Genomic DNA, 24,467 nt, shown 5'->3' on the forward strand with positions numbered 1-24,467 from the left:
ATCAAGTAACACATTTATCCTCATTTTACATTTGGTTCAGAAGAGATTTTTTTTGTTTGTTTTTGTAAATGCAGGGAGACTTGAATTGTTAAATTACTGTACTGGAAGTGATAATTTAATTTAATCTAACTGGCTCAATATTCCAAAGTATTTCATAAAAGATCATTAACCTTTTTTTTTTAATTTTTTTTTAAAAAGGATTTTATTTATTTATTTGACAGAGAGAGATCACAAGTAGGCAGAGAGGCAGGCAGAGAGAAAGAGAGGGAAGCAGGCTCCCTGCTGAGCAGAAAGCCCGATGCGAGATTTGATCCCAGGCCCTGAGATCAGGACCTGAGCTGAAGGCAGAGGCTTTAACCCACTGAGCCACCCAGGCACCCAATTACTAACCTTTTAAATGCTTTATTCTTATACATTAATCTCTTTTACCCTGTCCAAAAGAGAAGTCTGTTTTTGTCTGTCTCTCATTTCAAATTGCATGTGCATGCATTAAAAAAGAAATAGAAGGGGCACCTGGGTGGTTCAGTGGGTTAAAGCCTCTGCCTTCGGCTCAGGTCATGATCTCAGGGTCCTGGGATCGAGCCCCACATCGGGCTCTCTGCTCGGCAGGGAGCCTGCTTCCTCCCTCTCTCTCTCTGCCTGCCTCTCTGCCTACTTGTGGTCTCTGTCTGTCAAATAAATAAATAAAATCTTAAAAAAAAACCAAATAGAAAAACAAAATAAATGAAGCAGCTTAAAAAATGTCTGTCTAACCCCTCTGACAGAAGTACCTTCTAGAGTCAGGAGAGACTCCTTAAACATATTCAGGTCTTTCAGGTCCAGAGTATAGAGCTATTCTTCTTTGTTTAGAAATAAAAAGAGTAGAAATAGAACCACAGACGTAGCATCTCAAATTTTTCTTTTTACATCTGAATTTTTAACAATTATAAAAGTCCAACATGAACCTTAACATTTCTTCTAACCTTTAAGAAAACACATGAATCCTTTTAAAATGTTAGCAGTTCAAACCAAATATACAATTTTGAGATTTGGAAGTTAATTTTTTGGGTGGCAAGAGCAGAATCTTTCTTCCTTTGATATGACTGGCCATCCAACAGGTCATTCGGAAATAAATTCTCTATCCGTTTTGATTGAATCTGAGTATCCAATTTTATAGAGATGAGAAACACTTTCCCAGGGGGTAGAATGTTCAGTGAGATAAGCTTTATTTTCAGTAAAAACCACATTAGATTTTAGACAAGTTAGAAATAATCACTCGTGTTCCTCAAGATGAAGCCATAAATAAAATCCATTTTATGAAACCATGAAGAGGCTCTAAGTATTTAAAAATTCTGTAGAGGTTCAATATATTTCCATTGTCTTTAACAGCTATGGTGCAAGCAAAGTGTTGTAAGATAATGCTTCCAGCTTACATAGCAATTGTTTATCTGATGACCTTAACATGAAAAGTGAAAACTTTTTAATATTTGACCTTGTCACCTACATGGCCAAGATACAAAGTGATATGACTTTCACATAAAATGTGATAATATAAACAGAGAAACTTAGAAATTTTATTCATGGACCGCCCCTCACCCCCAATCTCTTTTTCAGTTTGGCAGTAAGTTAGTTATCTAATGCAGCTGTCATTTAGAATTATACAGGAAAGATGTTAATTGTATGCCAGGCTGAAGGGAACTCAGACCATAATCATAGTCTGGTCACCCTTAGCAAAACTCTGCAAAAGATGACATCAAAAAAACACCATTGCTTAGAAGTATCACTTCCATCCAAAAAAACATGAAAGAATGCATGGATGTAGAAGTAGACTTGGAAAGGTACAGGAAGGATTGCCTGGCTGTCTCAGTAGGTTAAGTGGCTGGCTCTTGATTTCAGCGCAGGTCATGATCTCAGGGTTGTGGGATAGAGACCCACATTGGGTGGGCTCCACACTCAGTGGGGAGTCTGTGTCAGGATTCTCTCTCTTCTTGCTCTCCCCCGTTTGCTCCCTCATGTGCATGTTCTCTCTCTCTCTCTCAAATAAATAATTTTTTTTTAAAAGGTACAGGAAATTTTTGCTTTTTCTGGAAAGATGCCAAATGCCTTCTGTGTTTGATATGAAGACTGGTTACTATTTTACTTCTAAATTTCAGATTAAAAAGAATTTGTTTTTACTTTGATCAATGACAAAGTCAACATTATCAGATTACTAATCACTTTCATAATGGCTTTCTGAGTTTGATGAACAGGCAGAATTAGGTCTTGTGTCACCAGTGGAAGATGGTGCTCTTGTATTCCATAAATGGATAGCTTTCCTTGGGTCAAAGTTATTAATGTCTGGAGAATTCAACTGGATTATCAGGAGATCCGTCATACTTTCAGCCTTGATCTTGGCATGCATTTGTGTCTTGGCGAGTTTCATCTGACTAAAGCCACGTTCTGCCTCTGCGGAACTTGCAGGGAGGGTCAGCACTAGGTCCACTAATGTCAGGATATTTGGATACTTGTGTAAGTAAACTGAATTCACATAATCCCAGGTCAACTTGCGGATGTTCTGAAATCTGGGTAGGGGAGAAGAACGAAAAATGTAAAAGACTGAGACTCCCAAGTTTCATTCAAATATTTATAAATGCCAACTATGCTTACCTAGCATATATCTCTAATTTCAACATGCTCCATTCAGTGTCCACTTCATCAATTTCCACATTGGCAGCTTCCAGTACTGGTTCATAGTGGGCAATCAGGATGGATACCTCTTTTTCTCCAAATTCTGCCATCGATATACAAGAGAAAAAGCCACAGATATGAAAGAAACCTACAGATGGTCAAAGAACAATAGGTTTGAAATTAGTGCAAGTAAAGTACCTCGATTTATCTTTGCAGGCCACAGTTTAAAGCTCCCAATCATGGTAGCTTTCACCACATCCTGGCTGGCATCTCTGAAGCAGCCTTGCAGCCTCTTGATAAGATGTGTTAAGACTGTGCTTCTTACATCAGAAATGTCTCCCTTTCCTCCCAGGCAGTTACCATGAAAGTGTGTGACTGAATCTACCCAACGTTCTTTTGGTCCTGGTCTGGGGAGGAAAAAAAAAATTACCCAAATAAACAATTAAGTTAAAAGGCACCTGGCAAATAATGTCCCCAGTCATACTGTCTACATACGATAGACCCCAGATCATTCCCTAATTCCTTACCTTGTTTGATATATTCTGAGCATTTCCAGTGTTGACTCTAATGTGGCAAATATGTCAGCAATGGAAGAATTTCTGTTCTGATTGACACGGGAAAAAATGCTAAGTATATTGATGACATCCACTAAGAAATGGATGAATTTAACAATGTCTGCTTGGAGAAGGAACTGTAGGAGTTCCTTGGCTTTCTGATGACTGGTGTCACTTCTGTCTTCATCTGCCTGTAACATAGATTGGGAATAAAATATTGGTTTATCTTTATTAAAATTATTTTAGATTGCTCCATAAAAATATTCCCTGTCACTCTGGAAAACTAAAATAGTATGGTATGTCAAAATTACTTACCAAATGCAGTTGCTGGACTATGGCAGGATATCCCTTGAGAAAGTTTTGGAGGGCTGCCTGTAATTCTTGAAGCCACCTCCTGCCCCCTACTTGAGAAGGCATCACAGGTCGAAGGTGAAGGCTTTTGAAAGCTGTCATCAGAGAATTCCTGAGAAGAGGGGAACTGTGGTAGAAGTGGTAAATGCTGTGAAGAAGGTTTCTGACATCATTGTATAGGGGAATTCTCTGGAACACTGCCTCGTAAGATAGTTCGAGATGATGTACAAAGCAGTACACAGTCAGTGCACATGGCTGGATTTCTCTCAAAAGCAGGGCCACCCCATTGTTTTCTCCCTCTGAGTCAGGGGCACCATCACTTCCAAAACCAACCAATTTCTTTGCCCAGTCTTGGTTCGATAACTTAAGTTGAAGATTTCTCTCTAGAGTTTTCTCAATGGCATTTCTTATTGCCAAAGGATCCTTCTTTTCTACTGTCTGTACCCCAACAATTTGGCAATGCACTTTTCCTGCATGTGCAAACTGCACATAGACAAGTTCAGTTTCCTCAGTTGAACTGTCTGTGATTCCATCACTGAGGACAGAGAAGAATTTACTTTGTTCTAGTTTCTCTCTTAGATTTCTCCGTTCCACTTCAGCGATAAAATATGTAAAGGTTCTTGCTGATTTGTTAGTTCTGAATACCGGGCCGATATCAACCCCCTTCATATCATCCAACTTGCACATCCAGATGAAGTCTTTGAGGGGACGTCCCGTCTTGGCAATAGCATGGCATGATCTGAACAAGTTCTCTACTCTCCCAAGGGTGACTTTGCTCATGGTCGTCACCATGAGCTCTGTGGTGGCACGGTTCACTGGAGAACCACTTGTTGCTTCCATTAGTGAAGCTTTGGCATGAGCCTCACTGAGATGATGTGCATTGAGAAATTCTGTCCTAAAGTTGTCAGTGCCATAGGAAAAACTCACTTGATTTCCCCTTGACTTCACTCCATGCTTACGACACAGGCCACAGAACATAAGATTTCGTATCTCATCATATATAAGCCAAGGGTATTTTTTAAGCCAGATTTTCAAAAATTTATCATTCCTCCTTGGAAGGTAATGGTCAAGCTTCTGCAGCCTTTTCTGCTTTCTAGGGACTTGGTTCACATCATCTGGAGGATCCCTGCCTTTAAAATAACTCCATATTGTTATTTTCAGTAATCACCAACATCTACCCTGTTTTGCTTAATCTCTGTGCCCTACACTTGCTCATTATTTCTAGAAAAAAATACAGTGAGTGCTTACAAATAGTACATCAGACATTCTGGTGAGTGCTTTAATTGGTTTATACCATTGGATCCTCATAATCCATCATCCCCAATTTATAATTAAGAAAATAGACTAATTACCTGTCATTTTATGGATAAAAAAAAACCCTAGGGCACAGAGAGGTCAGTTAATTTGCCTGATGTCACAGTGCTCATAAGTGATAGAGTTGGGGATCCCTAGCAGCCAGCCAGTCCGACTTTAGAGCCACCATGTTTAGCTACTTCACTACTACAGGTTTCTCATAAGGACAAAGGGGGCTATGTTCTTCTTCACTCTAGAATCTGGTTCTCTGTGCATAAGAGGGACATTGCTTTTTGCTGACATTTGCTTCCTGTGGTGAGAAGAAAGAGTAACAGGACATGCACAGCAGCATGTCTACAAGATTCGCCTTAGCCATCTCTTCCTTCCCACCACAGGCCCTCCTTCTCTGGCAGGACCAGAGCCAACCTGTTCATTTACAGAAAGGGCTTCAGGCTTTGAGACCCATCCTAGGTGGTTTCAATGAGCTGTGCCTCATGCCTCATCTTTTCCTTTTCCCCAAAGATCTAATTTCTGAAACCTACTTGTCAGAGTGTGGACTATGTATATTCATCTGGAGAGAAAGATGGAAAAATTAAAATTATACAAAGGAACATCCTAAAATACAGTTTTTCTCTGAAGGCAGGCAACCTGGACCACATATTTACCTCCCTCCTTCAACTTCTGTGACCCTAGTGATCATTAGATGATATCGTCCTATTTTACAGTTTAATGAAAAAGTGGAATGTATGTTTGTGTGATACTATACTGAATAATGCCTAAGTGAGTGCTAAGCACTTGGCAGATATTTAAGAAAATCAACATTCCCAACTGATTTTCATGATCTTATATCTTTTAACGTCTTTTACCTGGAAACCTTCAACATTAGTCAATCTGCTGCTGCTTTTCTTACCCAATTTGCATCTAGCTTCTATTTTGCTTTTTAATAAATTTTTTCTTTGCAGTTGTTACTGTTAAAACAGAGCCCCATTTTTCCCCCCAAATCCTAAATATCACTGTTTTTGCTTAAAGTGGGCCTTCTTGTGACTAGTACCTCCTGCTATCATTTTGGGCCCTGCCCACTGGGTCCTCAGGCTCCCACTCTAGGCTTTTGGCACCAGACTGTTGCCTGCTGGCCACATGTCAATGCTGGTAAACACAGGAATGAATATATGAAAAAAAAAGTCTCTTGTTACTGAAGGGAAGGACTTTAACTTTCACTACAGATTTAGCTAGCTTTTATGTTTTTAGCTTTATGAACAGATTTTCCAGAAGGTATTATCTTGAATTCTGAGCACATACTTTCATTTGCCTAATGTAAATTCTCTGGCTTCATTAGAATGTGTTTCCTCCTGAAGAAGCAGCCGAAACTCTACCCACAGACAGTTTTAACAGGTCCAAGAGGCTTCTAGATTTACTACTGCATTTCCGTGATCTGAATCTCTGTAGCGGAAGAAGTTCACCCCCTGAGAGAACCACAGGACATTCAGGGGCCTTACTCCTTTCTTGCAGTAATCCCTAGATTTTACCACCTGGAGACATATTCCTGTTGATAACATCAATCCTTTTCTAGCGTACCTTTTCTAAGAAATATTTCTGTATTTTTTGATTTGTGTAAAGTCAGACTAATTTAAACAGGTTTCAGATTACAACATGGGGCTTACCTCCCTGTAAATATATAGTATCCTATTTCTACAATTTTCTCAGAGATACTAGCTTAGAAAGATCCACAGAATTTCCAATGAAATCCCCCATCCCCCATGCCCTTAATCCTGTCTCTCAGTTGGCCGAGGCTCTGTAGAGATACAGAGCAGCATCTCCTGAGCTCTTAGTCTCTGCCTCCTTGTGATCCACTCACCACATCATCTGGCACTAAAGGCCTTTGATAATCCTTTCCTGCATGTCCTTTGTAAACCACTTTGAGACTTCACAATCTGACCACAAGTTCTCTGTGGTCCTCACCTCCTGCCTCCTGCCCCAGCTCTCTGTTTGCTGTTCCTTGAAGAAATATGTCATGCAATTTCAAAATCTCCATGTCTACTCTAGTTTCCCCTTTGCCTGCTTTCCCCAGCTCTTCTTCCTGGAAGGTTCCGTTGAAAATTCTCTACTGGGTTAACCCCTATGCTGACCCACATAGGCAGCAGTAACTACTTCCTCCTCTGAATTCTTGTAAAAACCATGTAGCCGAATAATGTAGCTTAGCCACCACAGACAAGAGTTCGGTTGTAACTTCTGTCTCTGAGACCAATCACTGATCCTAAGGGTCTCTGGAAGAGGTTCAGAGGCGGAGCGCCTTGTGAGTTTTTAGAACAATTTCATAGCCTCAAGCAACTAAATGCTGCCTCTCTTAAAGAAGGAGTGAGGAGGCGGGATTTGCAGGACTGTGTTCTCCCCGGATAGCCTCTCAGCAGAAGCCAAAATAGCCATGAACCAAATCTCTACAGACATTACATGGAATACTGATGGGTTTACAAAGAAAAGGAGTTCTTTTGGTTTAAGTGGGGACTGAGGAACATTGCTAAAGTGTTCTAGTTTCAACAGACTCCAAATTGCTTCCACCGGAGAAAGACTGCCTTCCTGATGTGCTTCGCACTTGATGTTTAGAGACAAGATGTTCCTACCCAGAGCTCAATGCGCTACACAAAATGACTGTTTTTGTTTGGGATGTTTATGTTCCCTTGGGGGGCCACATACCTTATGGTTTAATTCTATCAGGTGATGTAATTTTTTTTTTTTTCTGGAAATGTTCCAGGGTAATGCTATAGATGCCTCTTGCGCCATATGTACCTTCAGGATACCAAGCTCACATTTTGAGTAATAATTGGAATAGTTTGAATCACTGTTGTATAATGTTACATATTATATAATAATATGCTATTACTCTAATTATATAATTAAATGACAATGGCTTATATTATACTTACATTGCGCATTCTATGTGCCGGACACTTCCTAAACACTTTACATAAATTATTTTAAAGCTCATAGCAACTCTGTTGGTATACCCCATTGTCCAGATGAGAAAATTGAGACTGAGAGAGGCTAATTAACTTGCCCCAGAACATACTACAATCATTTGACAAAAGGTGGATTTGAAAAGAGCTGTCTGATTCTTCTTACCCATGGCTGGGTTTTCTTACTCAGTCAGCCATGGGTAAGAAGTGAATCAACATGGAAAGGCTAGCATGGGGCCTGACACATGGAGCCAGATCCCATGCCAGTACTGGCTATTAGAATTCAGAAGATGTTCACTAAATCTCCCTCTGTGCTGGGAGTACTGTCGTGGGAATGATTCCTGGGACAGTCAGTGAAAGAATGTCTTGCCTATTCACTGGCTGTCTCTAACTTAAGCTGCTCCTAAGATTCTCAAGTCTGGCTCTTTGCTGGGTGGGAAGAAAAATGCTAGCATGATAAATGGTTTCATTGCATTTCACATGATCTTGTATGATTATCATGCATAAGGTTATTTTTCTTTTCTGGCATATGTGTATATATATTTCTATCCATAAATAATTTTATTTATGTAGCATAATTAAAAGTTACCAAAGTGGAACTTCATGATATGACCATTCTTTATAAATTTGTTAAAAACCTCTTCCTGCGGGCCTAGTTATATAATGACTATGTGTGAACATGTATGCTTTTTCCTAGAGAAAAACACATCTGTTCATCATATTTCACCATATTTTAGTAAGCATGAGAGTTGCCTCTTAGATACCATAGGTTACACTGGCATATATGAAATAGTTCATGGAAATGCTCATATTTCTTAATATATAAAAATACATTCTTAAAAATAACAGCAATTTTCAAGTTCAAGGAAGATGTTCTGTAGGATCACACATTTAGAAATGTGCCACATTCAGCCAGTTGCTCCATACTTTCGAAGCTGATTACTTCAACTGAGCTTGTCTTTTCAAATTATACAGTTCTGAGGTAAATACAGTGGAAGATGCCATAAAAGATTATTTTCCAGTTCTCAGAAGGACTATGATAAAAGACTTCATTTAAAAGATGGATGGCTGTGTATCATTTAAGGCAGTGGACAATAGGAAGAAAGAGTGAGGAGGAAAGACTAAAGTCAGAGGATGTCTTGGGAGCTAAGGGACTCAGGGAGAAAGGGTGAGTGGTCATTATTGGACTTCCTCGGGGAGGGGCAATGTCTGCATTTGCAGCCTGACTTCAAAGAACGCATCACGGAACTGTGACTCTGAGAGTGAGAAAATGGAATGATAATTATTTTGCCTTCCTTTTACAACATTAGCAAGAATAAGAACAATGAATATTCTTTTTATTGATAGACTACCTGATACTGTGCTAAGGTTTTACACGTACTTAAAAAGCAATGAATATGGGTGTGTGTGCATGTATGAATGTGTTCAAATAGCATAACTGAGCTAATAATAAAGAATTTAAACTGATTGCTCATAGCCCATAAGTCATTTTGAGCCCTTAACACCCCCCAATCTCACAGTATTGTATAGCCTTGTAAACCTTGCAGTAATTACAATGGTTATTCTTGAATTCAGGATAATTCTCCAGCTTGGGTGGATGGTGGTGGTTCCTCAGAGAAGGCCGCCTCGTTTATTTGCCTGAGGTTCTTACGGTTGTGGAAGAAGAAGCAAAGCAGCCTTTTGATATTTCCCAGAACATCCACATCCATGCCTCTAATCTGCATGCTGGCCAGGGGCTGTTCCTCTGACTTGAAATATCCCCTGTATCCCTGCAATCAATCACTCTTCTTCCAGTTCCTTCCTCCAAGGTAGTATCCCCTCAAACCTTCCCTGACCCCTGACCGACCTCACTGCGCACTGATCCTCTTTTGCTCTGCATTCCTGAGCACTTTTATAAAGTTCATATGCTCTTCCAGAAAGAACTTAAATAGAAGTTTATATTTTCTTCTTCCTTGCTTGCCTTTTCAAATTACACTCTAAGTCCCTTGGGCAAGTGGTTTTCCTTTTGCATCTACTTTTTAAAAAATATATACCTATTTCCCTCCTTCACCCCTCCCTCCTTTCTTCCCCCCGTTCCTTCCTCTTTCCACCATACTTTGTAAGCTGTTGCATTCATTCTACCATATTCAGAAAACAGACAAATGTATCAGTTGACATGCTTTAGTCCCAAGGGTTTGTAGAGTTAATCTTCTAAGACAGGTGTCTGCCAACTTACAGCTGCTATTTGTTGTTTTTAAATTTTTGGTTGAAATGGAGGCTCTGGTTTGAGGTTGGATCCAAGAATGTATTATGGTTGTCATCATGAATACCAAGGTCCCTTTTAAAAGGGATTATGAGTGGTTGATAATTTTCAAAATTCACTTCCACCTACTGAAATGCCCCCAAATGCTTTTAGTTTTGACCTGTTAATTGGATGATTTCCTTCTCATCACCCTAGTGTAGGATTAAATCAAAGCGTATTTCATATTCAGAATCTTTATATATGTATCTTTTTGTTTTAAACATAAAAATTAGTGTAAAAAAATTAGTGTAGATATAATAAAGAGCAAAAGCAACTCTCGAGAAGGAAATATGTAATAAGAGGGCATTGTGAACCCCACACCGTGGGGAAGAGAATAGAATCTGCCTGTCGGATGGAAGGGATTTCATGGGCTGGCTTTATAAAACTGCCATTTTTTGATACATGCCGATGGCTGCATTTCCTTCCTGCCCAAATACCACCAACCGGAGTTGGTATCCATCAACAGTTGTCATGTGTGACTTTATGTACTGGAGGTGGAGCCCGCTCATGCTGGTTAGACAAGCTGACATGTGCCAGGGAAGGGGGCCCTCCAGGGGCCCATGTTTACACCCTGTTTCATCCTCTGGGCTTAGCCAGGAGATGTTCTGATTTAGAATTAAGGAATGCCCTTTTGACTAATGAGATTCAATGGAGGTTTATAGAAATACTTGACTTTTAAAAAAACAAATGAGTATATTCACCATGAAAGTGGAATTGTGTTAGTGCTAGATTAAAATCCGTTGGCTATTCTCTAGGGAAAAGTAATGATTTTCCAATACATGGGTGTTGGGAGATAAAATAAACCTGATTATGAGAGGAGACTTAGTTCAGCGAGAAGGGGCAAGAGCTTTGAATCCAAAGAGGCCTGAATGACATATGACCATATGTAAAAACTGCTCTGTGACTCAGTGTCCAGACCAATAAAATGGAGATGAGATGATAGTTCTATATGATCTGTCTGAATTACTTGTGCTATCGATTGATGGAATTCATTGAAGAATATCTGGAAGTAGAAAGAGGATGAATTTTTAAAGAAAGCACTTGCACATGTTACAGAGTCATAATGGTAACATGTGAAGGAAATAAAGAATTCATGACATAAAATATTATGTGCACATACATGTGAACACCTTCATCAGTCAAGCAAATATTTTGTTGACAGGTTCCCTGGTTCTATTCTTAGTCGTGAAGCATTGAGGGAAAATGGAAATTCTCTACTCCCTGGTCTTCCTCCACAAGACTAGCAGGGGAGACAGAAACACAAACTCATCATCTCAGTCCAAACCCTAGACTGGACATATGTCCAAATGCTGTCTCTCTCAACTGCCAGAGTCAGACCCAAGTTTACCAACTTTTTGGTCAGGGGCAAGGACGGGCTGAAGAGGAGAATTACCAGGAATGAAGACCAGCACACTGTCAAAGGATCAATCACGTTTCCTCCTGTTTGTTTCACTCAGATCTATGTTGTATGAAGCGGATGTGTGAGAAATGAGCAGAGTGAGGGCTCGTTTTGGCGACACGCAACCCCAGGGGGCTGATTTTACTTGTGAGCAAGTGACTGCTACCCTGATGAGTCTTAAACATTTTTGTGCTTTTTCATGATAATTATTTTTCCTACCTTTAGGTGCGATATCTAAGAACTGGTCTCGAAGACTATCAAGCTGTTCGATGGTCAGGGTGCCATTTTCTTCCTTTTCCACGGGTGGGGGGCGCACTGGGGGAGGAGGGTCTGGAAAGACTTTCACATCGCCATTAATGAAGAAATCTTCTTGGCTTAAATAAAGTTCATTCTGAATTTTTTTAGATGTTTCAATGTGATAGCGAGCCACCTCGGTTAATTTTTCCACACTGAAAGTGGAAAAATGCAAAGGGTTATCCCCACTAAATACTACTGGATTAATAGTGTTTGCTTACTAGACATATACAAAGAGTCTACACATTGTATAGCTAAAGTAGGCAATTCAATCTGCATGTCTACAAATTCCAATTCTCTTCAAACCCACTTTGTGAAAAGACAGAGTATAATTAAATAAGTGTAGATTGGAAATAAGATATATGCTCACTATAAAGCTCATGGTCACGTATGTATACAAAGCTGAACAAAAAGGGACTTCATCAAATATGGTTTTATTAGTAATAGAACATATTTTACTGTGTAAGTATGATTGTGTCAAGAGATATATTTCATTCTAAGTGTGCACCAGAATAAAGTTATATGGTAGAAGAATCTGTAAAATACAACTGTTAGATTGACACATTTATTTGGAATCAGGAAAAGTTATTAAGTTAATCAAATTTGATAATGGATTTCTGGAAGAGTGACTTTTCTCTAACTTTAACTGGAGGAGCTTGATGTTATTTAAGACACAAAGTCAGAATGGGCTCTTATAATATAAACACATTTAAATTGCTTTCTATTTTTACAAACAATAATTCCTAGTTAAATCATGTAGTATAAGCAATAATAGGTGCAGTGGAAAGAACCCCGGAAGCTGAGCTCTCATTCCAGAACACTCCACAGCCATAGGTCCTTGGGAACTTATTTAAGCTCCCTGAATTTCCTTATCTTTGCATGAAGCCAGTAACGTGTAACTCCATACCTTATGATTATTAATATGAAATCACACAGAGCATGGATTTAACCTACACTGGGAATTACAGTTATGGCCCTAACTAAAGGGCCATTTCAAAAGCCAGAGAAGTTTTATACACGAATAAATATGATATTACTGTATTACAGGAAGGACTGTGTTTCTAGTTTGCAATAAAGTTAGGACATGATGGAAAAATCCATTTTTAATCTACTTTTATGTAACCGAGGAACACCAAAATATATTATAGACTGAAAAATTTAAAAAATAGTATTAGTTGCTTTCTTTGAAAAGACAACCCTAGAATTCAACTCCAGCATGCTATACTAGCAAGTGCCCACATAGTGCGTATTATCTAATTCATTTATGCCTTGTGGTGTGTGTGTGCTGGGGTGTGGAGGAGAAAGACAATGGATAGCAACTAAGCTTTGCTCCCTTGAGTGAGGACGGCCTCCCACTGCCGACCAAGACTGAGCCACAACCAGGATCTCAAAATGGGTGTGCTCCACCTAGTGGAGGTTACCAGGAACGGAAGAGATTTAAAAATGCCAAGGAAATGCAAAGCAAGATTTGGAGTTCCAAGGGATCTAGTAGCTCTGTCTACATTTTCCCTTTATCACCAGAGAATTTGTATAATAACCAAAGCAGAAAGCATCGCTGAACATTCCTGGTTTTAACTTCCTGTGGTCACATTCAGGGGTCAGATATATACACAGAATATAAATCTGAGAAATTGGAGTACATCTGATAAAAATAAGAAGCATTTACTCTTGAGGGTCACGTGGCTGGGAGTTGTGAATGCTATGAATTAAGAAAATACATTTTCATTTGTAAGTGGCAGGCAGAGAACGGAACTGAACATCACTGCTCTGTGACGCTAACGAGTAACAGACTTGGCTACCCAGTAGTAAAATTATTTTAAGCTTACTGCAATAAGGTTACCAGGCTGAGGGGTGTGTGTGTGTGTGTGTGTGTGTGTGTGTGTGTGTGTTAGTTATCACATAGCACAACAGATATTAAAAAAACTAGGATGAAGATTTTACAACAGAACTTTCATTATGAGACAAGGATTATAGAAAACAAACCATAACAACTATCTTCCAGACAATAGTTGTTTCTGAGAATACTTACCATTTGTATTCTATGTAGGTAGCAACTTCTAAATTTTCAGTCAGTGTTTATTCCAAACTGTAGTGTTCCCAGAATCTAGATCTAATAGAAACCTCTGAAATAGCCTGGTTGCTGTGTTTCCTTTTATAAATGAAGCCATGGGGCCCCGAGCGATTAGGCATGGTGCTCATCTGTGGACAATGAGGGAATCCCCATCTCTTGGAACATCATGTCTCCTGACTCTCACTTGAGGGCTGTTTCTGCTTTGCTGAGCTGCTTTTTAGGGGAGAATTAAGAGAATGAGACTCTCTGCCCCTCACTAGAGATGAGAAGTCTGAAAAACCTTTGGAACCGAAGAGCAAAGTGGAACTGGGTATTACCCTTACATGAGAGTGAGCCTCACTGATAAAACATTGCAGTTGTTTTGGACTTGTTAATTTCCCATTAATCAGCCCTGACTAAAAATAAATCTAGCATTAGAAAGATATGAAACATGATCTTACTTCTGAAAAATATTTTAAAATTACCTATAAACATACCTTGTAAACTATGGTCCTCATCGAACAGCCTAAAAACCAAACTCAGAAATGATGTGTAAAACTGGATATTGCAACAGGACAGTTTGACACATGACTTAGTGTTTGAGAAGAACCAATACAAATGCATATGTGATTCCCTAAAAGGTCAAAATTTCTATTTGCAAATGTAATTTACAGTTGTAAATGCCTAAAACCCTGCTAATTGTGACCTCCAGGAATTAAAAAAAAATACACTTTGGAAAAGCCATGGGGTACATTACCTGGCCATTTCATTCAAGTACCTCTCACCAAGCCACTTTTCCAAGAGTTTATATACGTCGACCACCTTTGTTACTAAATCTTCAAGGAAAGCCAATGCTTTGGTCTTTATCAGTTCAAGCCGGAACTGTGTGGCTATCTCTATTTAAAAACAAAATGAAGGATTATATATACATGCATTTTCTCATCAGCTGAATTCAATTTTAAACCAATCATGCTTCAGTTTGTGAAGATGTAGGTGCACATTTAATATATGAGTATAGGTAATACCTAATCTATGTCACTGAGAAAAAAATGGGTAATGCATGGTAGGGTCATTTGACAATTTATTTAAGCCAAAACTATTATAAACTGAGCTTTACATTTATTACAATTTTTAGCATTATATTCTTTGATAAATTGGAGGGGGAAAGCACAAATAGATAATCTCTGAATTTCAAAAGGGGCAAGATACAAAGTCTCTTGCTATTTCCCTACTTAAAGAACCTCAGGATGGCAACACCACTGTATTTTCTTAGCACTGGTCAAACTAGGGTAAATTCTCTGTATCCCAGGGCCCGTTGCAGCCCATGACACACACTAAGGTTTGTCGATTTTACTTCTGAAATGGATTTCCCAAGTTTCTTCGCTGCTTCCTCCACTGCCACTGGCCTCATTTGCTCATTTTCCTGATTTTTTTCAAAGTCCATTTTCAGTTGCATTCTAAGACAAGTGGGAAGGCCAGGACAATATATCTTATAAAATCACTGCTATCTATAGAAAAGGAAGCTCTTAAACATTATGGATCCAGGACTGGCTCTTCTAGGGCCTCTGTTCCCAAGAACTCACTTTCAGGGCCTGTTAGCCTTCAGTTGGGATTTATTTTTCTAATGAGAGGCCTCAATTATTCTTCACATAGAAAACCACCTCAGTAAACTCTGACATATTCTTTTTGTGTCTATTCTCTGAGATTGTTAATTATTGCTGGTGTTCTCCTAACCCCCTCCCAAATTTTCTCTTTCTGAGATCTCAGCAGACAGTTATAGGATGGCTGAATCTAGCCCTCATGTGGTCCTATGAAAACAACCAATGAAATGCTGTACTTTTCAATCCCTTTGTTCTGTGTTCCCGTGATACAACTTGAGCCATTCACAAGCTATTTGCCTACTGGTCTGTTTTCCACTGAAAAGAATCATCTCAGTTCTTTCCAAATGCTACCTTCAAATTGCAGGGCAGCAAGGTGTTCTTCCTTGATTTTGAGCATCAGTTCTTTTCTCTTTTCCATTTGGGCAATCTCCTCTGCTGTCACCGTCACAGGCGTGACTTCTGCCATCGGCGGTGATTTGCCTGAAAGCACAGTGAAACTTGGGGAGGAGCGAGCCAGCATGCAAGAGGACGCACAGCTCCTTGGACAAAATGGGGACCAAGCGACATGTGTGGGTCTACAGCAAACCTCTTGGGATTCGGAAAGGACCAACCCTAGTCCTGACTATGAATGGGAAGTATGGATCTTTCCTTGAGAATTCTCCAGGTGTTACCTAGGCTAGACACATGTGAAAATGCCCCTTTTGTGTAGAATCATGGGAAAATGAGGTGTGCACGGAGGGCAGACACAGTTATAGACTCCAAGGAAGGTGCAGTGCAGAGTTTGGCGATGGAAGTCAGCAAACTGCAACACAGCACAGAGGCCATTAGCCAGCTGCAGAAGCACTATTCTGTCAGAGGTACTAGTGTTAGCCAAGTGCATCCCAGATCCTCATGAAGAAAAGACCAGCTGACAACATCCACAAGATGGCTGAAATGTGGCTCACAGTCAAGAATCTGTAATCTACTTAATGATCTTTTCAGTAGTACTTAACTGGAAGTACTTCCATGATTATATAAGAGAATTAGGAAATAAGAATTTGTCAGCATTTATCTGACAATCTACCCTTGAGAAATGGCAGTGTGATCCTAGCTGCAGGCTCCCTTTACATAGTTCTACTTAGTGCAATAAATCTGTCATGAAGGTCTGACCACAAGGGGTTTGAGTCATGTGAAGAAGACATAACTATAAATAAAGAAACTGTAATAAAATGTCGTTGCAGGGCGCCTGGGTGGCTCAGTGGGTTGGGCCTCTGCCTTCAGCTCAGGTCATGATCTCAGGGTCCTGGGATCGAGCCCTGCTTTGGGCTCTCTGCTCAGCAGGGAACCTGCTTCCTCCTCTCTCTCTGCCTGCCTCTCTGCCTGCTTGTGATCTCTCTCTGTCTCTCTGTGAAATAAAGAAATAAAATCTTTAAAAAAAATGTAGTTGCAACAGTAGATGTATGAATTACAGATGAAAGGGAGCTTACTCTCATTCAATTTCTGTTTTATCATCTGTAAAATTAAGGGACTGGACTCAACCATTTATCCATTAAGAGTAGATTGAAGCATGTCCTCCAAATGCTGCTTATGTCTTTCATTGTTACCATCTGAGATGGACTAAGGGGTGTGTTTTTCCTTGTGGTGCTCTTCTTCTCTTGGCTTCAAGTGCCACCCCTCACCCCCGGCGTGCCCACATCCTCAACTCCTCCTCTTACTCCTCCTCAGGGCTGTTTAAATGTACTCCTGCTGGGAAGTGTTTCCCCACTCCTCAGAAGGACTGAGGTGACCTTGCGCTCAAGGTCGCCTGCACCTTCCCCTCTAAAGAACAATGATGGATCAAATGTCTGTCTCTGGGGCTAGACTGAGTTCCCATCAGGGTAGGGACTGCGTTTTTGTTTTTGTTCTTGAAGTTCACCATCGTGTCCTTAGCCCCCATCATGGCATGCTTCTCTTCTAGCAGGTGCCTAACAAGTGTCTCGTGAGCAACTGACTAGTGAAGTAACTTCTGCTCCCGTGCTTCTGTCTCTTCCTCTCTTGCCTCAACTCACCTTAAATATGTACAAGTGAAGACATTCAGAGGGGGCATAATGTTTGTGCCAGAGTTAATCCCCAAGGCTGACAGGAGGTCTGTCTCAGCCTGAGTTTTCTCTTGCCTTTGCTTTCTCCTCATGCCTCTGAGGCAGAGATAGGCAGGAGGCCTCCAGAAGAGAGGAACTTGCTTGAATTAAGCCAGAAGCCTGAATTCAACCTGAAACTTACATACATATAATCGCTTTTCACCCAACCTCTTCTCAGTTACTGCAGCCCCTTTTGTGTACACTTTTCAGATTACACAGTGCCATCTGGAGTGCTTCTGGCATGTTCCAAACTGTCCTTAAGGGTTATTTTACCTTGGATATGCTCGGCTATTTGGATAAACAAGTTAGGTGAGACTGGTTGGTGCCCAGTACGATTAGCCAGCTAACACCACCGGAGCCTGGGTCTCAGAACCAAACCAAACCAACAGTAGCTTAACGTGCCTGCTTAGACATTTGTGTTCTACTCAGGACAGTTTAAGCATCTGCACTTTTGGATGCCAAAGCCTTGACTACCTTTTTCTTTTTTGTCTGTCTTTTTCTTCTTGGGTGGTTCCTTTTTGACTTTTTTATTTGTACCCATCTGAGGAGATTTTTCTTTTGTGTCTGTTGGCAGGTTTTCCTTTTCTTCTTCCATGAGCCTCTGATGAATTTCAGCAGCCACCTGGTTGGATACAAGCAAGATTTTGATGAATGTGACACTTAAATATGAGAGCCATGTGGATTTAGTCATCGCCCAGTTCAGCTGAAGCCTCATTCTCTTGTAAACAACCATGCCATGTACTCAGTCTTTACAGAAGACACACTTCAGTGTTTTACTGACATGGAAACCTGGCCCGGGCCCCAAGAAGTGGCTTCCCCCGTGTGTGTGTATTGCTCAATTTCTCAAGCCCTGCCTGCAGTTTAACCTTATATTTCCTCATTGCCACCTCCACACTCTGGCAGCTCCACAATGATGCTTTTGAAAAGCTTTCTTTTTAATCTCAGACTCTATGGATTTAACACTCACTATTCTTCCAGGGCATTCCCCCATACCAATGTTTCTCACATCATCATCATCATCATCATCATCATCATCATCATCATTAAAAACTGCCCCACAGAGTTTTAAAGACAGTTTTTCCTAATAGTGCCCTTCCATGAAATTTTAATACTGCAGAATTGTATCTGTCCACATATTTTACCTATACCTGTGCTTTATCGTAAAATGGGTAAGAATTTCTCCTATTCCCCAACCAAGTTTTGGGATTGCATGCCCTGTATTATTTGGGCTCATCGACACTTGCGTTCTGGGCTTCCATTCTCCTCTAACACTAGACATCATCCCAAAAGGAGCAGGGCTCATGAGGATGACCTGTCAGTTTCCTCTACTCAGGGCACTTGCAGCTTCTTGCCATCTCAGCTACCCCCTCCTTTCACTCACATGAGTGGAGTGCCCCGGTGTGAGAGATGAGTTTCGGGGCCTCCTCATCATAGCTGAAGAAGGAGGAGGGTGCGGTGCGGTTGCGACCCCTCCATCCCTCCTCCAGGGTTCTTGTGCTTCAGAAAGCAGAGAAAAATTGTCTTGAGGCTGGTGCAACTGAGGCCGTGCATTTCAAAGACCAGACCTTTCAAAATAAGGCCAGGTGCCCCTGGAGATGTGAAGAGCACTTGAGGGTGTAGCCCCCAGAAATGAGAGCTGAGAAAAGATTCCCAAATGGGAGAAAGAAAACCTGCTGAACCCGGAGGAGGGAGGAGAAACATATGTTTGAAAACCTTAAATCTCAATAAAGCAACTGGTAAAGAAATGGGGGGGGGGGTCATGAGAATTCATTTACTAAAGTGCCTACTGTGTCCAAGCCTAGTGTTATTTCTGGGGAGGAGTGGGTGAGGGGCTAAGAGGAGAAAAAGGAAGTTGAATGGAGGTAAATAGAAAGATGAATAAGTCATAAGCTCTCCTCTCCTCTGGCGAGATACACCAGCCAATTCCCGCTTGCCCCTAGTTCCTGCACACTTCATACTCCTGGGCTCAGCATGTAGCTGTCCTCAACTGTTCTATGAATGTTAAATGTTGTTCCACCCTCCAAATGGGCTTCAAGCAGCTTTTAGCACCTGCTATGCTCATAGGGGATGCCCAGGAAATGATTATTAATAGATGGAATTTCTTTTTAAATGATCATATTCCATGGAACTTACCCACAGCTTCTTTAAGATCAGTGGAACTTCGGAGAAATACAGAAAGATTTCAGAGAACAAGCCAGTTTTGTGTGAGTGTACGTATGTGGTTTTAATCAGATGCCCTTAAGCCATAAAAATGGATTTCATAATATCTGCTGTGCTTTAAAATTCTTGGTAAAGCTGAAAGCAGACTTGTTAATCCCCCCCCCCCCAAATTGCAAGCAATTCAGTTTTGAATCTGTTTTTGCAAAGCACAGTAAGTTAGCAATTGCCTTTAAAATTGGATTTTTCTCCTTTATAAACAACTTTGTGGTGGTGGTGGTGGTGGTGGTGATGATGATGATAATTATCATCATCTGCATTTTTTTGGTCCACTTCCCTCAAAGACCTCTGAGCCTCTTTCAAAATTTAACATAATTCACAATACATTCAGCAATCTACCTGTAAGTCTAAAGAAATTCTAGAAATAATGTCTTGACATTGTGGGCGTTAACTACGACTTGTTTCTTTGAAATCATTGCATACCTGTTAATTAGAAGAAAGTTTTTCTAAAAATTAACATTGCACACTAAACGAGTGGCTGTTGGTGGGACTGCTGTGTAGAAAAAGGCCCGCGTTAAAATGCTCTCCTTTCAGTTGCTCTCATCCCTGCTGGCACTGTTTATCCCTACAGTAGTTTGCCCAGGCATGTCTGCCTCACTGCAAACTTAAAATTCCCTTTAAGGTCATGTGATATCAAGGTCATAAACGTCTGTTAGAGACGTAAAAGCAGGATTCAAATATAATTATTAGGAATACTAATTAGATTAGTACTAACTAAACTTTTCTCCCTTGTTTCTATGTGGTTTTTATTTATTTCATTTTTTTAAAGATTTTATTTATTTATTTGAGGGAGAGGGAGAGAGAACAAGCAGTGGGGAAAAGGAGAAGCAGGCTCCCTGCTGAGCAGGGAGCCCGATGTGGGGCTCGATCCCAGGACCCTGAGATCATGATCTGAGCCCAAGGCAGATGCTTAATAGACTGAGCCACCCAGGCAACCCTCTATGTGGTTTTTAAAGTCCACAAGGAAAATAGTACAATTGTTAATAAATTTTTAACGTCATGATCTACTATATTTACAATTTCCGAGACACATCGGCATACATTATTTCATTGGATCTTCCAACCATTCACGAGAGGAAAGGTATGTGGAATGCCTCCCATGTTACAGATAAGGAATTGAAGACTGGAAGGGGTTATTTCCACAAAATCATACAACTAAACCCAGAGTGGTAGCCAGTGTTCTTTGTGCTGTGTCCTGCTCTTTCCAATAATGTAATATTCTACAATGTCATCTCCCCTAGGAAATTCTAATAGGATTTGTAAGACTTGTAAATTACTTTATGTAGCTCCATAAGAATAATAATTCCTTTTTCCCGCCCTCAAACTCCTAGCTCTGGTTTCCCATTCTCTGGTGTTTGGTAGTTGTAATCAAACTCATCACCATGGTCATTGGCATCATCATCAGTAGTAACTTCAGCATCTTCGGTACAGCAGCAGTCCCATGTCAGACTGTGCTGAGGGCTTAGTATCATATTAGATATGGGCATGTTGCCAGGTGTAGAGTGTATAAAAAGTCTTAGAATACAGTGTTCAGTGTTTAGGAAAAGAGTGAGATAAACATTACAATCACTAATTTAGGAAAATAGTGAGATAAACATTACAATCACCTAGAACCTTCCTAGATAGGAAGAGCTGGATGCTTGGGAAGATAATACTGCTACAGGGATTGGAAGAGCACATGATCAGAGAAGACAAGGGCTTCAAACAGCAACCAACAACTCAGGAATCAAAGCAGGAACTAGCTATGAAGACTTTCAGAAAGCATATAGTTTGATCAAATAGAAGGAAGGAAGAACATATTTTAGGAGAGAAAGATGACATTGGCCAAGGCATGGAAATTGTTAATGCTGATGAAATATGTAGGAACCAGTATTTAGTTACTTTATGAGAAGGTTTCATGAGTTGGTACCAGCATGATGGGGAGCTCTGAACCTCTGAGTCAAGGGTTTAGGATTCCACAGTGGCTACTGGAGGTCATCACGCTACCTCATTTTCCTCTCTGGTTAATAACAGATGATGATTTCTGTGTTCTTATAAGCATCACATACTTTTTTTTTTAACAAAATAAATCAATCTCTTTCCTTTAACTGGATCATTTTGCCTTATAAAGTAGCTATCGATACATTTGGGGTCTACATCTATTGTCTTACTAGGTGCTTTCTATTTGTATTGTTTGTCCTAAATCTTCTTCTGTCCTCCTTTCTTTTCTTATTTTGGACTTAATATTTTAAATTTATTCGTTTTTCTTTATATTAGTTTGGAAGTCATACACACTAATTCACTTAATGGTTACTCTAGAGATAACACCATGAATTACTGACTAAATAATATTTAGAATTTGATAAGTTAACAATTTATGGTGTAACCTATGGTAACCAGTAAAAGAACATAATATAATGCACTACTTCTAAAAGTAAGTAGGCGTGAAAAAGCAAACAGGAAAAGATACAGAAAGGATAAAAATAAGACAGTGAACAAAGATATAATGTGTAAACAATATTTAAAAGCATAATTTCTAAAAAAAAAAACATTATAGATACGGAAGATTACCTCCTAGAAAGAAAAGTTTTAGTTCACCAGGCCCAGATGGCCTCTTGGATAAGGCTACCGAACACTTCAAGAGGGAATAATTCTAACTTCTTCAAACTCTTCTAAAGAATAAAAAGAAAGGAAACATATCCTGACTTGATTTATGAGGCTAGTATTACATGAATGCTAAAAGTTGAAAAGGACAGTATGAGAAAGACAAATGATAGCATTTTCTCACTCATGAACAGATTCTAAAATCCTAAGTAAATTATTAGGAAAACAAATCCAGCAATATGTAACAAGTATGATGTTTCATTATAATGTTGGGCTTATTCCAGGGATGTGATGTAAGTTTAATATTAGAAAATTGACCAATATGATATTTCACTATTGATAGAAAACAGAAAAAAAATCATTTGGCAATCTCAATAGATGCATGAAAAGTATTTGTTAATATATTTATGAAAAACCCTCATAGTAAGCTAGAAATGTAAAGAAACTTCCATAATCTGATAAATAGCATTGAAAAAATCTACAGCCAACACTTTTGTAAATTTTGACAAGCTGACTTGAAGATTTATATGGAGAGGCGAAGAGCCAAGAAAAGCCAAAATGCACTGGACAGATGACAAGGTGGGAAGATTTGCTCATCTGGATAACAAATGATATGATATTACGTGGTTTTGGTACAAGGATGGAAAAATAGAGCAATGCAACAGAACTAATTTATGATATGTGGTCACTTAATTTATGACAAAGATAATACTGCAGTGAATGGGAAAAATCTAGTATTACTTATGCAAACTGAAGTATTATGTATAGTATCATCTACTGACACTGAAGACAGCAACCACTCTTAACCATATATCCAGAGGTTGTGTGTGCATATGTGCATCAGTGGACAAGTACAAGAATGTTCTTAGCAAGGATATCCATAATGGCACAAACTGGAAGCCCAAATGTGTATTAGTAGCAGACTAGTTCAATAAACTGATAAATTTATATAATGCAACAATGTATAACAACAAAAAGGAACGCACTACAGTTCCACTCAACAACACTGAATTAATCTCATACATAACGTTGAGCAAAAGAAAACACAAAGAGACAAAAGGTATGAGTCCATATTTTTGAAATTCAAAAGCAAGCAAAGCTAAAGTATGCTGTTTAGAGGTATAATAGACTTAAAACTTATGAATATCAAGGGAATGGTTAGTCAAAAGGCAAGCGGAGTGTCCACGTTGTAGGAATCCAGGGGATTAGGACTGGGAAGGGGCAAGGACTGGGTAGGTGTGGACCTTTCCCATGTCTCCCATGTGCTGCTTCCACCAGTAACTTTAGGTGTGTTCAGCAAGCCCTGCAGTTCTACTTCATGCACTTTTCTTAGTTGTGTCAAAATCCCACTAAAATTTTTTATAGAAGAAGCAAGACAATGAAAGGCAATTACAATCACTTTTGAGAGGGAGAAATGAAAGAAGGAAGAAAAAAGGGAAGAGAAGGAGAACAGAAAGAGAGGACAGAACACTAAGGCTGCTGTGGGATGAACTAGAGAAAAGAGCCGTGGAGGTAGAGTGGCCAGAAAGGGACTTGGAAAACACCGAGTCAGAAGTGTCACCTCCTCCCTCTGAGACCCAGAGGCAAGCTCCTCTTCCACCTCTTCCATCTCTTCCACAAGGTTTTTTGGAAGGTGGACATTGCTTCCTGTTTGGATGGGATATTTTGGGGAAACTCAAAGAATACCTGGCACAGAATGAAAACAGAACCACCTTGGGCACTTAGGACTGGAGAGTGAGGGAACGGTGGTCCTCCAAGCTAAACCTTGTGTGCACCTTCTGTACGGGGGAAGCTTCTCCTCACATTACAGTTATCTGTATGTTCTTCCCTTCTCTTTTGATTTGGTATGGGCCCCTTAAACACATTGCTGTCCTTTGGCTTCCCAGTGAAGCTGAAAAGGACATGAACTTTGAATTCATATAGTCCTAGGTCAGATCTCCTTGTTGATACATGACCTGCTAAGTGACCTTGGCAAAATTTTTTACCTTTCTGGATCCTCGTTTTCCTTGGTAATGAGGATAACACTTACCCCATAGGTAGCTTATGCAAACTAGAGATCTACAGGCCAGATGTGTGTTTTTCTTAGCTCTGTAAAGTTTTATAAATTTGATTTCATTTCTAACATGCAAAAATCAGTAGGTTTCACATACA

The 24,467-nt window shown here is 39.8% G+C and overlaps 1 protein-coding gene across 1 annotated transcript in view; it reads right to left on the reverse strand.

Annotated features, from left to right (window-relative positions):
- The window catches only part of SPEF2 (sperm flagellar 2), a gene marked incomplete at both ends in the record, with an annotated part of 174,432 nt that overhangs the window by 27,565 nt on the left and 122,400 nt on the right, over window positions 1-24,467 (reverse strand). The window contains 4 exons of the mRNA XM_080803297.1: window positions 11,695-11,924; window positions 14,577-14,715; window positions 15,772-15,900; window positions 17,991-18,138. Coding sequence (XP_080659423.1) covers window positions 11,695-11,924; window positions 14,577-14,715; window positions 15,772-15,900; window positions 17,991-18,138 — 646 coding nt within the window. The remainder of the gene's footprint in view (window positions 1-11,694; window positions 11,925-14,576; window positions 14,716-15,771; window positions 15,901-17,990; window positions 18,139-24,467) is intronic.

This window comes from Martes martes (genome assembly GCF_963455335.1).
Source record: "Martes martes genome assembly, chromosome: 5".
Lineage (NCBI taxonomy): Eukaryota > Metazoa > Chordata > Mammalia > Carnivora > Mustelidae > Martes > Martes martes.